Source organism: Mercenaria mercenaria, chromosome 13 (genome assembly GCF_021730395.1).
Source record: "Mercenaria mercenaria strain notata chromosome 13, MADL_Memer_1, whole genome shotgun sequence".
In the NCBI taxonomy this organism is placed as follows: domain Eukaryota; kingdom Metazoa; phylum Mollusca; class Bivalvia; order Venerida; family Veneridae; genus Mercenaria; species Mercenaria mercenaria.
Window position 1 is genome coordinate 12,225,142 of NC_069373.1, and position 17,547 is coordinate 12,242,688.

Below are 17,547 nucleotides of genomic sequence, written 5' to 3' on the forward strand. Positions count from 1 at the left end.
TTATGGGAATGGATTGAAACTTCACACACTTGTCCACGGTCATGAGCTGATAAGCACTATGCAGGTTCCATAACCCTATTTTGCTTTTTTTACTAAATTATGCCCCTTTTTCGACTTTCTTTAATTCAATCGACTAGGCTGTTGAATAGTCGAGCGTTGCTGTCCTCCGACAGCTCTTGTTATTTTAAACAGTGTTAATTGGTCATTGAAAGAAGTCTGCTTATATATGGTGCCTGATAAAATCTTATATCTCAGTAGGACTGTCTTGGCTGCCAGCTATTACTGAAGTCAGTAGACATTATGTATAGGTTAGTGTTCATAGTAAGCATTTATCAAATTAAATTGGTCTGGCACTTGCACAGCTGGGTGACCAGTTTAATTTGATAAATGCTTACTAATAAACACTAACCTGTTTAGTGTTTGAAATTATTTTTAGCTTGACTATTTGAAGAAAAGGGAAGCTATCCTACTCGCCCTGGCGTTGGCGTTAGCGTGAGCGTTAGCGTTACACAAATGTTTAAGTTTGCTTACCACCCCAAATATTTTCAAAGTCCATTGAGATATTGCTTTGATATTTTGCATACTTGTTTACCATCATGGCCCAGTCTGTAAACAGGAGAGACAACTCTATCAAGCATTTTGACTGAATTATGGCCCCTTCTCCACTTTGAATATGCTTATTGTAATGTTAAAGTTTGCCTACCACCCCAAATATTTTCAAAGTCCATCATGACCCCAGTCTGTAAAAAGGAGGAGGCAACTCTATCAAGCATTTTGACTGAATTATGGCCCCTTTTCGACTTAGAATATGCTTATTGTAATGTTAAAGTTTTACTCATAGCTTATAATATACTATCAAGCACAGAGAATAGTCGAGCGCGCTGTCCACTGACAGCTCTTGTTCGTTTACAGATTTAAACTCCGTCTACAGTATGTGACTTACCAGGTTGATAAATGACTGGAAGTAAATGCTGATTTACCAAAATAAATTTCCTGATAATTTGAAAAAAAATGCAATGCCATTGGACAAAAAATAATTTCAAACACTAATATAGAGAAAGACTGACTATATATTTGTTATTATTTGCGACCAATTTATAGGTCAGTTAGGATGCAGTTTAAAGAACATTAGTATATGGTATCTGAAACAATGCCAGTGCCAGTCTGATTCTGATTGCTGTATTGAAATATTTGATATTGAATTATATTTTGCTATATTTCATGCACAAACATTCCAGAAAAAAGGGAAGTTTGTCATCTTTTATTTACTACCTTATTGTAGATCATTAAGAATATTGGAAACAATTTACATTGGAAATTTGTACTAAAATTTTACCATTCATGATTTAATCTCTATTTATAAACTTGTAAGGAAACTTAAATATATAATGTTTGTGTATTGTGTGTGTGCCTGAGTGTTTGCATTTTAATAATCTTGATTATTCTTCTTATATAGATTTAACTGCAGCCTTTTACACCACTTTGTAAATTGCTTCTTTTTTTTGATGATTTATTACAAACAGTTTTGACAATAATTAGTAAATTATCATTTAAATTGCTTTTTGCTGAAAGGAGAAAAATTACATGAAATAAATTCTATACAACCAAATTAGGATTTAAATCACAAACATGAACAATAGTTTTCTGATTTCTTTTGTATCAAAGTTCCTGTTTTGAATTTTTGTACTTGATACAAAAGAAAGGAACTATAGTAATTTAATGCAACATTTTCCTCTCCTTTTCCAGGGTGTTTTACCAGAAGCGTTTGCAAAGGTAGATAATCCAGAAATCAAGGAGATAATAGAAGGTTGTATTAGAAACAAAAAAGGACAAAGGTATGGATACTGGCATCACTTAATATCAAGAGACCTAAAAACTTGAAAAACATATATTCACACAGTGCATAAATTATTTGAATATACAAAACTGTAAGACTTCTCATTTCATAAAAAAAAAAAGATTTCTTTGAAGTAGAAGATATTTTCTTAAACTGCTATATGGTTGAATATGCTATAAATCACTTGACATGCAACAAGTGCAAAAAAGCTACAGTCATGATTGCAATACTAATTGATAAGTTTAGAACAACAGTGAAACTTAAAAGTTATCTGTTATAAAATGGGAACCTGTTCTACACTGTAAAACCACAGGCTTGTGTAAAAGGAAATGTAGAAGCCTAGCTTTTTGAATAAGGACAAGCATCAGTTTACAAAAACTTAGCATTATGAGTAAGGACAGGCATCAATTTAGTAGTTCATTGTTAATTTTGAGAGGTTTAAAATTAGATATTATCTATATCTGGGGTACTGTGAAATCATTTGATTTTGTGGGCAAGGAATTTTGTGGTTTTGACAAGTGACTATTTCTTGGGGATATTTAATCTTGAATTTCAACTTTCAAAAGTTCGGATGAAATTTACTAGTGAGTTGTGGAGTAATTTTCCAGACTGACTCAACCACGAAATCCACAAAAATTAGTCCCCAATGAATATTAATGATCTCACAGTATTAGGAACTAGTTTTGTGTAAGGTAATTCTACTGAATCATAAAAATTTATGAGGAAAGGTTTGTTGCTGAGCCAGCTGGCATAGAAAGTAGCTTTCAAGCAATCTGACACAGCTTGGCTTTATTGATATGCGCTTGAGTCATGCAATAGGGACTTTGGTATGAGATATTGATTCTGATAGGAAATTTCAAACTGTTGGCGGTTGACGTAAATGAAATATTATATATTTGAGATGCAACACAAACAGCTTCACTGCACGTTGCAGTCGCACAAATGCTTTTAATAATGTGATGATTTAAAGTCCCCTCCAGTAATGTTTGTTTTCATCTTTTTTTTTGCAGTTCCAGTTTATACCTGTATTTTACCAGTTCTATATTTATTGTAAAATAAATAAAACTGTACACTAAGTGCAATAAAAAATGCAAGAAATATGATGCAAAGGCACTTAACCTTTGTTAAATTTTTTTTGCATGATTTATGAATGAAATGATACACCTTTTAAGAGCATAAAATACCTCAAATATTTCAGACAGTTCAATGGAATATCATTATAATAACATAAAACTTGTCATATTTGAATACATTTTGGAAAATTTAGAAAATATTTCATTCCACTAGAAATTATATCGTTACATACAAATTTTAATCGCAGAGTTTTCTCTCTGAACCTCTTCTTTCTCCATACTTTTATGTGAGAGGGGATGTACAGTGTTTGCTGTAAAGAAGTTCTGTTTTACAGGTATGTAGTAAAAGAGTTGCTGCAGAATGATTTCTTCCTGGAGGATACAGGTTTGAAGGTAGAACTTGTGGGCACTGAGGGAGACGAACAGTCAAACACAATACAGCTAAGACTGCGAGTAGTTGATCCAAAGTAAGTATTCCGGTATCAGAATTGGCCTAGGGGCCAGCCAAATAGTTTGATCCACAGGCAAAGCAAATTTTGTCTGTGATGATATGATAGACAACATGAAGTCGTTTGTCCTGCAAGTGTGTTGAGAATTAATAAAGGACACATTTGACTAGGATCGTACATATTTGCAAAGGGTTCAGATCAAGTTTCTTTGGTCTGTGTTTCATGCCAAAATGTAACATAGCTTATTATGTTTTGATTTTCAGTTAACTTGTCAGGTAGCAGTTGTAGAATGTTACTCCTTAGTATATTAACAATTGATGTGAAAGTATAGTTTGTCAAATAATTTTATCCTTGGGAAATACCTATAATTGTATTGAAAACAATTGACTGTTAAAGGTTGCATTAATCTTTTGATATTTTTATGTGTTTGCAGGAAAAGAAAAGACAAACACAAGGAGAATGAAGCAATTCAGTTTGACTTTGATATGGATAATGATGCTCCAGAAAATGTTGCTCAAGAAATGGTCAGCTTCATATACTGTTAATATCAAAAATAATATTTTTTGAATTTGTATGTAATGTAACCTTGATGGATTTCTTTTCTTTGAGTACTTGTCTCTTAACAACAGTACTGCTGATTGAAAAGTTGGGGTTTCCTTTTTAAAATGAGTTTTACTGCTACTATATTTTGAGATTGTGTGAGTATGAAATGCTCAAATTCAGCATTTAGTACTGGGGATGCCCGTCTTTCATCTACAGTTAGCTTATTTACGCTCTAGCATCCACAATGCAAGAGAAGTTTTAACCTAATGTACACACTTCATATAACCTTGTGATTGCGGACCATATCAAGACAGCAGCTTGAGAGTTATATGGCCCTTTTTTATAAAAAATGCCATATTTCAGCATATTTTTAGCTCGACTATTCGAAGAATAATAGTCTGAAACTAGGTGATGAAGTTTTGCGTGCAAGTACATATGGCTGTCATTTAAAGGCATATAGCTTTGAAACTTGTTTTTTCTTTTTCTATGTCAGTTACCAATCTCACTGGGTCAAGTCTCATAACTCTGACATGTATTTTGTCCAAATTATGCCCCCTTTTGAACTTAGAAAATCCTGGTTAAAGTTTTACATGCAATTTACTATCTCTAGAACTAATGCAGATATTGAATTGAAACTTCACGTGTCTTCGATGTTATGAAATTAGATGATAGCATCAAGTCCCATAACTCTGACATGCATTTTGGCCAAATTATGCCCCCATTTGGACTTACAAAGTCCTGGTTAAGGTTTTGTGTGCAAGTACATATAGCTATTACTTAAAGGAATATAGATTTGAAACTTATTTTTTCTTTTTCTAGATTAATTACCAGCCTCACTGGACCAAGTCCCATCACTTTGACAATGTATTTTGGGCAAATTATGCCCCCTTTTGGACTTAGAAAATTCTGGTTAAATTTTATGTGCAAGTTACTATCTGCCAAACAAATGCAGATAATAAATTGAAACTTCACGTGTTTCTTTATGGTTGTAAAACTAGTTGATTGCATCAAGTCCCATAACTCTGATATGCATTTTGGTCTAATCCTGTCCCCTTTTGAACTTAAAATTTCTGGTTAAAGTTTTGCATGCAAGTTACTATCTCCATAACTAATGCAGATATTGGATTGAAACTCTATAGATATTTTAACATTTAGGGTAATATTCCTTCTTCTGGGACAGCAGTTTGAATAGTCGAGCACTGGATGTCTTACAGACAGCTATTGTTACTTGAGCACTGTCTTTTTAGCTCGACTATTCGTAGAATAGGGGAGCTATCCTACTCGCCCCAGCGTTAGCGTGAGCATGAGCGTTAGCGTGAGCATCACACAAATGTTAATGTTTGCGTACCATCCCAAATATTTTCAAACTCCATTGAGATATTGCTTTCATATTTTGCATACTTGTTTAACAGCATGACCTCAGTCTGTAAACAAGAGCAGACAACTCTATCAAGCATTTTGACTGAATTATGGCCCCTTTCCGACTTAGAATATGCTTATTGTAATGTTAAAGTTTGCGTACCACCCCAAATATTTTCAAAGTCCATTGAGATATTGCTTTCATATTTTGCATACTTGTTTACCATCATGACCCCAGTCTGTAAAAAGGAGGAGGCAACTCTATCAAGCATTTTGACTGAAGTATGGCCCCTTTTCGACTTAGAATATGCTTATTGTAATGTTAAAGTTTTACTCATAGCTTATATTATACTATCAAGCACTGAGAATAGTTGAGCGGGCTGCCCACTGACAGCTCTTGTTTTTTTGTGCCACTGGTTCTATGTGAATACTGATAAGATCTAGGTCAAGTCTGAGGTTAAGGTCAGGAGTTGTCCTTGGTTTTAACATGACATACTTCACTACATTACCTCTCGAGCTCTTCATTTCTTCTTCAATTCTTACAATATTCATAATTTGCAGAATTTGTATATTTATAAGATACATGTAGTGCTTGAGTTTTATTATGAGCTGATAATAATAGTTAATTATTATAGGTTAAGTCTGGTTTCCTACAAGAAGAAGATGTGCGGATTGTTAACAAACAGATAAAAGACAGAATTACACAGGTAAAGCTTTCAAATATTTATATTTGTATTGAAATAAACTGTGGTTGTGAATGTCACTCCTTTTATTTATGTGAAAGGCATGTAAAATAAATAATCATTGCATTAAGACATTAAATAGTGGAAGTTAGGATTACCTTTTTAATGGGTTACAAGCATTGCTAATGCATTGACATAAAATCAATAACCAATAAAGAAAGTGAGCAGTTTGATCTCTACTTTCTGTTTATGGTAAATGATTGTTTGCAAGAATAGAGATAAGAAATAATGTTTGCTTTGGTATAAATATACAAAGTATCAGCATATGGAGAAAGTTAAGAGTTGCTTGTTCATGAACTTCAAATATTTGATAATGCCATGGAAACATTGATACATTGTTGCACCTGCCTTTGGTAGAACACTCTACTATGTATTTTAATACTATATAAAGTGCCCTCATACGTGTTTATCATGAAAAAGACGATATATAAATCTGGTATAATGATAATATAAACTAATATGCTGTGTTATGGTTTGACTTAGAATTGTCTACACACATTTATCCTCTGCCTTTTGATTCATGTGGAGAAATTTTAAGTTTTTGGTTGGGAACAAGTTAACATTGGTTCAAAATTTTGGATCACTTGTAGCCTGATTGAATCCAAACAAACAGGTAAATTGAGATGTTACCAAATTTTAGGTGAAGAGAGAGCGAGAACGTAAAGCAGCTGAGAGCCAAACAAAGCAGACAGAAGGCGAGGGTATGACAGCAAGTTCCAGTGTGAGTGACTCGTCACAAACTGCCGCAACCTGTAACCAGCCAGGAGGTCAACAGGAACAATCTAGAGATGCTACACAATCCAGTTCTACAAGTCTACAACAGCAACAACAACAGATGGTACTTTTATTTAGTATTCTTTGTTATTTAGTTTGATTGGGTATATTAGAATAGGCTATTCTCTGTCTTGTTATTAGGTGAAGGTTGAATAGCTTATTTCATTCTCTATATAAAATCAGTCCTTGAGAAAACTGTGAAATGTTTTGTAAGGAAGGTGGTATGCCAAGTACAAATTTGAAATTTTAAATACTAGTAGCCAAAGTCACATATCCCTATTCTGTTTAAACAAGTCTTTCAAGAAATTTAATGAAAGTTACATAATGGCAAATTCTTGCTTATATGATAGTGCACAGAACACTTTTTGGTACAGACGTTTTTTAACCCTTAGCATGCTGGACACAACTGGTTCTGCCTTTGTTACCAGTGTAGATCATGATCAGCCTGCACATCCATGCAGTTTGATCAAGATCTGCACTGTTCACCATTCAGTCAGTATCATTTTGGTAAGCACCCCTTTTAACAGTTAATGGTTCTGTCCAAAGTGAAGGATTGGCAAGTACATAATAGAAATTTAGCAAGGTAAGAGTTAAAGGGAATTTAAAATAACCTGATATAATGATAGATTGCCATAAGAGGAAGTACACAGTGCAAAACAATAATCTTTCATGCATTGCTGTCACATTATCTTTAATTTTTCCCTGTCAGGAGCATAACTAAAAGTACTTAAGCAGTACTGAAGATGAGCTTTATATTGCATTAAAGAAATCCTGTTTATGATCAAAAGTTTTTGCTGCTATATTTTCTTAGTCTGTTTCTGTGAACCTAATTAGTGCCAGGTTAACAATTATTGGTGTTTCATGAAATTCTGTATTGCCATCTAACTTTATTGACACAGGGAGCTAGTCAGCAGTCACAATCTTCCCAGCAGTCATATACAGGAAAACAACAGTCTCAACAGATATACAGTCAACATCAGTCAGCTGGTACACAACAACAACAGACTGGCCAGATGTTTAATCAGCATCAGTCTGGTGGTCCACAACAGCAGCCTGTACAGATGTACAGTCAGCATCAGTCAGCAGGCCAGCAACAACAACAGCAGCAACAACAGGCTGCTCAGATGTATGGTCAACAACAACAGTCGACCAGTTCTCAACCACAGATGGTATACCAACAGCAGGCAGGCAATTACCAGCAGTTCAAACAACCAGTTTACCCAACTCAACAAGGCTCTCAACAACAGCAGCAATCATTCCAGGTATTTATTCTGCAGAGATATACAACATTTTCAACCCTGTCGATTGTTTTACGTTTCTTTTGCGTCTGCCAAAGGGGTCATGAAAGTCATGATAGAAAATTAACTTGATTACATGATTTAATACAGTTTTCAAATATATGTTCAAATGAAAACCCACTGATATAGAATACATGTAGAAGATATTGCTAAGTGGTCAACTTACCATGATCACAGTACAAATTAGCAGCTCTGTTTATAAATGCCAAACCCACCTGTTTTTGTTGCCATGATCACCATCCCAGAGTAGCTTAAGCACTTCATACCCTGTGCTACCGAAGTAAAGCATCATTTTTCCATAAGAGAGGAAATAATTAGGCTTGCCAAAGTAAGTACATACATTTACACCTTTCCTTTGTTATTCGTTGCCATGGCAAGTTACAGAAACACTGCTGATTTAAACACTATTTGCTTAACCTATCCTTCTACATTGTGCTGGAAGTTAAACTACCACACGTTCTTATGATAATAAATTTCTGCCAGACCTTGACTGTATTCATTGACTGTATTCATCAACTGTTGAATCTGATTTTAGATTACTGTATAATTTTACTTAGCTTGATCTGTACAGGATCTATACTCCTAAAATTATACAAACTTTTCTATCTCTCCAGAGCACAAATAGATGTTTGTCCACTGACATTTTCTTTAAAAGGCATCTTGGTAAAAATTAATTGGAAAGTTCTAGTTGTGCAGTTCATTAAACTGTGTGCTATTTATTAATGAAACAGAAGATATAGAATTGAAAACATTTTATACTTTCCTCTTCCATTAACATTTTATACTTTCCTCATCCATTAAAATGTTGATCACTAGTGCGACAGTGATAGTACACATCTTAAAATTGTAATGTTTTTCTTATAATGGTTATAACCAAATGAGTTTATAACAGATTGGCCAGCAGCAGGGAGGGTATACAGGTCAACAGCAAGCAGGATTCCAGCAGAACTACCCTCAAGGTTCACAAGGTCAGTCCCAAGCACAAGGTGGTCAGAGTTACCAGGGCGGCCAAGGACAACAAGCAGGCTTTACAGCACAACAATCACAGTCATCAGTCATAAAAGATAAACAAGAGGAGCAGCAGAAGCATCAGATTCTATCTGATGATCAAAAAACTGGTAAGAGGAAAATTAGATTTGAACTTCACATTCATGGCAGGTAATAACACTTTTAAAATCATTATACTATTGTGATAAAGAATTTGATGTTACAATGTAGCCATAATATTTTAATTGACATGTGTTACTAGAGATGGTACTTGAGAGGTTGTGCTTTTCAGTGTGTACAAGTATGCATATTTGTTGTAAATACCTACACATAACAATACCACCAGATACAAAATATATGGGGTCTGTATTGGAGTCTTGTATTTCCATCAATGTGTCCATCTGTCTGTTCAGGTGAGCTTCAGGGTAAGTATTAGCCCAACTCTGTTTCAGACTGTCCAAGTTTTTACACATAAATGTTTACCATCACTGTATAATGAGGGTCTTGCTTGATCCAAGTCACTGGATCCAAGTTCAAGGTCACACTTTGAGGTCAGATAGCTTTATTTTGTTCACTCCATATTGTATATCCCAAGAAGGCTTTTTCTTAAACTAGTTTAATTTGTTGACCTCATCCAGATGATGTGCAGAGTGCACAATCTTTGTCCCTAGGACCAAAGTCAAGGTCATAATTAGAGGTCATAGGTTATGATCACAACATTGTACCTTATGTGTATCAAAGTGGGGTATTCATCTAGTTCACATTGTAATCAGAACCTTTAGAAGTCCATGTGATAAACGTTACTGTATCAATGACTTTATCTTCCAGAGCTGCCAGATACGGGGTCAGGTCAGCAGACTACAAAACAACCTGAACAGGTAATGCTTATTGTACTCTACCTGTATTTTGTAAACTTTTGTTTTAATACATGCATATAAAAGGGCCTGTAATTAAACAACAGAATTAACCTTTTCAAAACAAGCAGTCTGTAGTTAAGATACTAAAAGTGTGCATGCCAAGAAATACGTTCTTTGCTTTGACAAAAGAAGTCATTATGATAATATAAAATAATCTAGAAACTGGTACTTTTACTGAGATGGAGAAATAGTATTCTTTTTTTTTTAAAAGCTCTGTTTACAACTTTAGAAAGTATTCTGTCTACTTAATTACAGAGTTGGTATATCCTGTCTATTATAGATCCACTAAAACTGTCAAGTGTTACAAAATTGAAATAAGCAGTGAAACACTGATCAATGAAAAATTCTTGCAATTCCCAGCAGTTTGCTTTTTATTTTCTGTGTTTGGATCCCTCAAAAACTGTGGATAACTTGAGTAGTTTGTTCATACCCCTAGTGACCATGAACAATTGGTGTTTTATTGTATGACTAAATGATATCTATTTCTGTTCTATTGATACGAAAATAAAGAATTGTAGAATCTTTTAACCTTTAGTCTGCTGGCGGCATATGATTTAGCCTTTGTGACCAGTGCAGACCAAGATCAACCTGCACATTCGTGCAGTCTGATCATGGTCTGCACTGTTCGCTGTTCAGTCAGTAAATTTTCAGTAAACACCCCTTGGAATAATAAATGGTATTGCCCAAATTGAACGATGGACCAGTCCATTTTAGAAATTTAGCAGGGTAAGGGTTAAAAGTTTGCATGACCATAACAAAGTTCAGATAGAAATTACAATAGATTATTAGATTGCTAAATTTTGTTTAGTAATTGTTAAATGTGATTAACCTTCTACGTAGTGTTGTAAAAGATACTCTTCCTGAATAATATATAAAGAAGGTATGGGTAATTATTTCCAGGAGTAATTTATTGTTTATAACATATAAAGTTTTCCAACAAATGGTTGAATTGTTCCAGATTGGGGCTGGGTCGGCAGCAGGAAGCAATGTAGCAACACCAGAGCCTCTTCAACAAGCACAGGTATATTGCTTGTTAATTTCAGTATGTTTTAACCACTTCTGATATCCCATATATTTTGAAGCCCAGGAAGAAAATCTAATGAAATAACAGGCAGAATCAATCATTAACAGTTGTTGTAGAGATGTGCACGATACAAACTTTTCTAACCGTGTGGGAAAGTTTTTCCATTAGAATGCATTATTTTCATTTCTCATTGTAACTCGTTTCATGCCAGTCATCATGAACATACGCCAATGTTGCAGTCTTCAGCTCATTTCATTGGTAGATAGACATTTTATTGTGTAGTGTAAATAGTCATATTGTTGTACATCTTCCATCATTCATTTATTAAATTGTTGTTTTCTTTTGTTATTAATTAATCGAGTAATGGTTATTTGAATGTAGTTGTTGTCTCGGTATTACGTTAGTGGTTAATGTTTTCTGATTAATACATTAATTGTGCCTGCTTTCTGGAGAAAATGAATCCTAGATCATTTATTACTAAGTATACTTAATTCTCCTGTTCCAGAAAATATATACCAGTTGGGGATGTACTAAAAGTTCATGTATTCAAAATATTTGTACCCTATAGATACATAGTGGAATTTTAAGAATATTTATTTGTTTGGTGATGGCCTTATCAGCCTGTAATTAAGAGGAAGTGCTGATATTATATATTGTAAAAACTTCAAATTATATCCCAAGGTGGGTGTTTTGTAAACATGACAGGGATGTGTACATAGCTCAAAAATCAAGAAAATTCATTGGTCAGGCATTTTACTCATGAAGAAGTAAAGTTGGCTTCTGACTTGTTTTATCTGTATATGCATCAGACTGAGTTTTGTTTGAGAAAATACAAATATGCGATTTTTTTGGAAAGTTAAATCTTCTTGATAAAAAGAGTAAAAATATATTTCTAAGATCATCCACTGTTAAAAGCAATTGTTAAGATTATCCCCAAAGTGGTATATTTTCTTGAACTGCGTTTAAATTTGATCTTGATGCAGATATATATCTTGCTTTATCTTTCAATTACAATTGCTTTGAGAATCTCTAATCATGCCATCCATTGATACAGGCACAGTCTGACATTAAAGCATCCCCAAGCAAATCTAAAAAAATGTCTAGAAGCACCTCGGCACAAAGCAGGTTACACCAGAAGGTCTGTTAGTATAGAAAACTGCAATAGCATGGTTTTTATTTTCAGTTTGTGTTTATTTAGTCTTTCTATATTATTCTCTTTTATCACAGTTAGAATGATAGACTGATTGTGAAGTGTATCTTGAAACTCTTAGTAAATTTTGTGCCTCCTTTTTTCGTGGAAGTAGGGATGTGCACTTAGATTTACTCTTGTCCGTATGTCTGTCAGTTCAAATGTCCATCTTTATTTTTATTAATCCCCCGCCATGAGTGGTGTGGGGTTATAGGAATGCCCATTCATCCATAACACTTTTGTGTCCGCACCATATCTCGCACCATATCTCCTAAACCCCTTGAACGATTTTCATGAAACTTGGTTAAAATGATCACCTCATCAAAATGATGTGCAGAACTCATGAGTCAGCCATGTTGGCTCAAGGTCAAGGTCACAACTCAAGGTCAAATGTTTTAGCCTTCAATTTCGTGTCCGCTTTATATCTCCTAAACCCCTTGAAGGAATTTTATAAAACTTGGGCCAAATGATCACCTCATCAAGATGATGTGCAGAACTCTTAAGTCAGCCATGCTGGCTCAAGGTCAACGTTACAACTTTGGGTTAAAGATTTGAGCCTTCCATTTTGTGTCCGCTCTGCATCTCCTAATCCCCATGAAGGATTCATATGAAAACTGGGTCAAATGATCACCTTAACAAGACGATGTGCAGAACTCATGAATCAGCCATGACGGCTCAAGGTCAAGTTCACAAAGGTTTGAGCCTTCCATTTTGTGTTCACTCTGTATCTCCTAAACCCCTTGAAGGATTTTCATTAAACTTGGGTCAAATGATCACCTCATCAAGAACTAACCCAACTCACTCACTCACTCAGCTATGTCAACTCAAGGTCAAGGTCACATCTCAAGGTCAAAGGTTTAAGCTCTGTATCTCCTAAACCCCTTGAAGGACTTCATGAAACTTGGGTTAAATAATCACCTTATCAAGATGATGTGCAAAATTCATGAGTCAGTCATGTCAGTTCAAGGTCATGATCACAGCTCGAGGTCAAAGGTTTACCCTTTCACCATCCATAACAGTGGCGGGGGATTTAGCTGTCTTTCAGACTGCCTTGTTAATTTTGTGTTCCCAGACAAGAGCAACAATCCTATGATGTTTCATGACTGTAGGTCAAATACTTTCTGAGATCTGTAACACACAGATTCTGTTACATTGCGTATGAAGTTGTGCACTTGGGAGTTTTGTTTGGGAGTTATGGCCCTTGACAGTCAGTAATATGCATTAAGTACCAAAAGGTTTGCATGTATCTCAAAAAGTACTGTGTGCTCACAGGGATTTGTTTTTGATCCCCTGATAGTTTTATCATTATTGTCTTCATGATTTCTCAGCAAAAATTATTTTCTTACTCAAAATAACACTTCACAAACAGTATTTATTAACACTTTTTTATATTTGACCATCACCCTCACCTTTGTAGATTTGACTGATCACCCCACTGTAAACCATTCTGTGTCATTTACCCCTAGTAATATGTTGACTACAAAAAATGTGTTTTGTGTGATTTGAATTAATGTTAGAAGTTACTTAAAACCCCTGCGTGTAATGCTATTTAATTGACGACTGATAGATATTTTAAAAATCAGTATTGTAATAATTATGTCTCCCCCAGGAGACATATTGTTTTTGCCCTGTCCTTCCGTGCCTGCGAAATGATGGTTAAGTGACTGCATAACGGTACTTTCTCTTTGATGTCATTCATTCCGTTCTGTTTATGTGACCTTTTTCTTTTTATGTGACTGTTAGAACAATAGAGAGAACAATGGGGGTGTCACATAAATACCGTTTCGTTAGAACGTCCGTCCGTACGTCACACTTCATTTCCGAGCAATAACTGGAGAACCATTTCACCTAGAACCTTCAAACTTCATAGGGTTGTAGGGCTGCTGGAGTAGACGACCCCTATTGTTTTTGGGGTCACTCCGTCAAAGGTCAAGGTCACAGGGGCCTGAACATTGAAAACCATTTCCGATCAATAACTAGAGAACCACTTGACCCAGAATGTTGAAACTTCATAGGATGATTGGCCATGAAAAGTAGATGACCCCTATTGATTTTGGGGTTACTCCATCAAAGGTCAAGGTCACAGGGGCCTGAACATTGAAAACCATTTCCGATCAATAACTTGAGAACCACTTGACCCAGAATGTTGAAACTTCATAGGATGATTGGCCATGAAGAGTAGATGACCCCTATTGATTTTGGGGTCACTCCATCAAAGGTCAAGGCCACAGGGGCCTGAACATTGAAAACCATTTCCGATCAATAACTAGGGAACCACTTGACCCAGAATGTTGAAACTTCATAGGATGATTGGTCATGAAGAGTAGATGACCCCTATTGATTTTGGGGTCACTCTGTCAAAGGTCAAGGTCACAGGGGCTCGAACATTGAAAACCATTTCCGATCAATAACTAGAGAACCACTTGACGCAGAATGTTGAAACTTCATAGGATGATTGGTCATGAAGAGTAGATGACCCCTATTGATTTTGGGGTCACTCCGTCAAAGGTCAAGGTCACAGGGGCCTTAACATTGAAAACCATTTCCGATCAATAACTAGAGAACCACTTGACCCAGAATGTTGAAACTTCATAGGATGATTGGTCATGAAGAGTAGATGACCCCTATTGATTTTGGGGTCACTCAGTCAAAGGTCAAGGTCACAGGGGCCTGAACATTGAAAACCATTTCCGATCAATAACTAGAGAACCACTTGACCCAGAATGTTGAAACTTCATAGGATGATTGGTCATGAAGAGTAGATGACCCCTATTGATTTTGGGGTCACTCCATCAAAGGTCAAGGTCACAGGGGCCTGAACATGGAAAACCATTTCCGATCAATAACTTGAGAACCACTTGACCCAGAATGTTGAAACTTCATAGGATGATTGAACATGCAGAGTAGATGACCCCTATTGATTTTGGGGTCAGTCTGTTAAAGGTCAAGGTCACAGTGGCCTGTTCATGTAAAATCATTTTTTGGAAATAACTTGAGAACCACTTGACCTACAATGTTGAAACTTAATAGGATGATTGGACATGCAGAGTAGATGACCCCTATTTATTTTGAGGTCACTTGATCAAAGGTCAAGGTCACAGGAGCCTGAACAGTGATTTGAGAACCACTAGGCCAAGAGTGTTGAAATTTAGCGGGATGACTGGACATGCCAAATAGATGATCCCTATTGCAGCCAACCATCAGTGTCTCTTTGACTTTCGCTCCTGACCCCTATTGACTTCTTGCCGCTAGGACTTCGCATTGGGGGAGACATGCGCTTTTTTACAAAAGCATTTTCTAGTTTGAAAAAGTTGTTATGCATAGGGAGCAAGCAGACATAAATGAAACTTCTTTTTAAAAAATGCACATAATGTACTGGAGGTATAGATCGTTTGAAATGTCCATCCGTTTTTCTGTCTGTCCATGCATCACATTTCCTTGTGTACTCTAATTCTACAGTTTCCATTGAATTCAAATGAAACATTGTATACATCAGCAACATTATGTGGACATGAACATGTTATCAGGACATTAAAGTCCATCTATGTTTATGCCCTTGGTGTTTAAAGACCTGGAAGGCATTATGTTTTTCCTTTGATTGCCAGTTTTGAACAAGTTTTGATCATATGAATGAATTGGTGCTGATATATCATAGGTTACAAAATGTACATGAAAAATACTGCAAACATTTCCTGATGATGCTTGTAGAGAATTTTGAAATACATTGATTAGTTTTGATGCTTAATATCATAAAAATATTAGGATGGACATAACAATTTCTACTCAGTAGTCTTTTTAATAAAAGCAGATACAAAACTGACTTTGGCAGCTACCGCATTAAATGTGGAATTCTAAGTTTTAATTCGCAGATACTTTTGTTGATGTTGTCATTTTACTGTGATGAACAGCTTTCAGTAATATTCTTGTAGCTTGTGCACCTATTGTAGGTCTATTTAATGACTAACATGTATGAAGAAATGCACTAACATTACTGCCTCTTTGCTTAATAGAACATCGTTTTAATTTACATATACATATGAGACCTTGTTGAAAGTTTGTCTTCTCAAGTGATGTCAAGTATTATATGGCATACCCAGGTGCCTGCCCTTCAGATGTGAATGTCATAGAATGACTCAAGTGTGAAACCATTTAACTACTTATGACTATGTATTAAGTTTCTAATTGTTTAGAAATATTGTGTCAGTTTAATGTTAGGCAGTTAAGACTTTATTTTAGTTAGTGTATATCTGAACTAATTACAGTTGTAATAAGTAATGCAATTTATTATGCAAAAGGATGTTTAAGAAGTCTTAATTTGTTTGCCATAAATAGAAACTGGAATGGTTTTTATATGATTTTTAGCCCATCTGATTTTTTCAGAGAAAAAATCTGGGTTATTGTCATCACTTGATCGGTGTCTGTGTCAGCGTCGGCGTTGCCTGGTTAAGTTTTATGTTTGGGTCAGCTTTTCTCCTAAACTATCAAAGCTATTGCTTTAAAACTTGCAACATTTGTTCACCATGAATAGCTGACTCTGTACAGCAAGAAACATTAGTCCATCATGCTTTTTGCAAGAATTATGGCCCCTTCTGGACTTAGAAAATCATATTTCTTAGTTAAGTTTTGTGTTTAGGCCAGCGTTTCTCCTAAACTATCAAAGCTATTGCTTTAAAACTTGCAACACTTGTTCACCATCAAAAGCTGACACTGCTCATTAAGAAACGTAAGTCCATCCTGCTTTTTGCAAGAATTATGGGCCCTTTTTGACTTTGAAAATATCATAAAAGACACATGGGTAGGACAAAATTTCTATTATACAGAGACAAAAAAATCAGATGAGCGTCTGCACCCACAAGGTGGTGCTCTTGTTAAAGTTAGTAGGTACATAATTTGAATATAAAAAATGTTTAGGTTACTAACATTAATGCTCAGTCGCATTGTAACATTTTATCTTTACTATAGATATAATACATATGAGTCCCATATTAATATTAGTCCCATTTTAGTACAAAGATGATGTCATTTCATATCGAAATTTTTTTATTATCTCTTCGAAATCATAAATTGCACAGTTGAAGAATATTGATATCAGGTTCATAATCTGTTAACTACTAATTCAGATAGTGCAATCTTGTAGTTCAAATAGCTTTTACTATGAATCACTTTAACATTGCTACAGTATACAGTAGCACTTAACAACCTAGGGCCAAGTTTATCTTAGAATCACAAAACATTGCACTATTAAATAATGTTACATTGCATTAGATAATTATGAACACTTAAAGCAAAGTAGAGCATGGAAGATGTTGAAATAATTTAAAGAATTGAGTTGAAGCCAAATCCTGCACACACAG

General features: G+C 35.2%; 1 protein-coding gene across 3 annotated transcripts in view; it reads left to right on the plus strand.

Moving 5' to 3' along the window:
- LOC123530517 (serine/threonine-protein kinase WNK1-like) overlaps positions 1-17,547 on the plus strand; it is a 76,157-nt gene that overhangs the window by 38,486 nt on the left and 20,124 nt on the right. For 2 of the 3 annotated variants that reach the window (XM_053521176.1, XM_053521178.1), the window contains exons 5-14: positions 1,747-1,835; positions 3,246-3,377; positions 3,793-3,883; positions 5,897-5,968; positions 6,645-6,842; positions 7,678-8,040; positions 8,969-9,194; positions 9,892-9,941; positions 10,939-11,001; positions 12,059-12,142. In XM_053521176.1, the coding sequence (XP_053377151.1) occupies positions 1,747-1,835; positions 3,246-3,377; positions 3,793-3,883; positions 5,897-5,968; positions 6,645-6,842; positions 7,678-8,040; positions 8,969-9,194; positions 9,892-9,941; positions 10,939-11,001; positions 12,059-12,142 (1,368 nt within the window). The remainder of the gene's footprint in view (positions 1-1,746; positions 1,836-3,245; positions 3,378-3,792; positions 3,884-5,896; positions 5,969-6,644; positions 6,843-7,677; positions 8,041-8,968; positions 9,195-9,891; positions 9,942-10,938; positions 11,002-12,058; positions 12,143-17,547) is intronic. The other variant, XM_053521177.1, reaches the window with a different exon arrangement.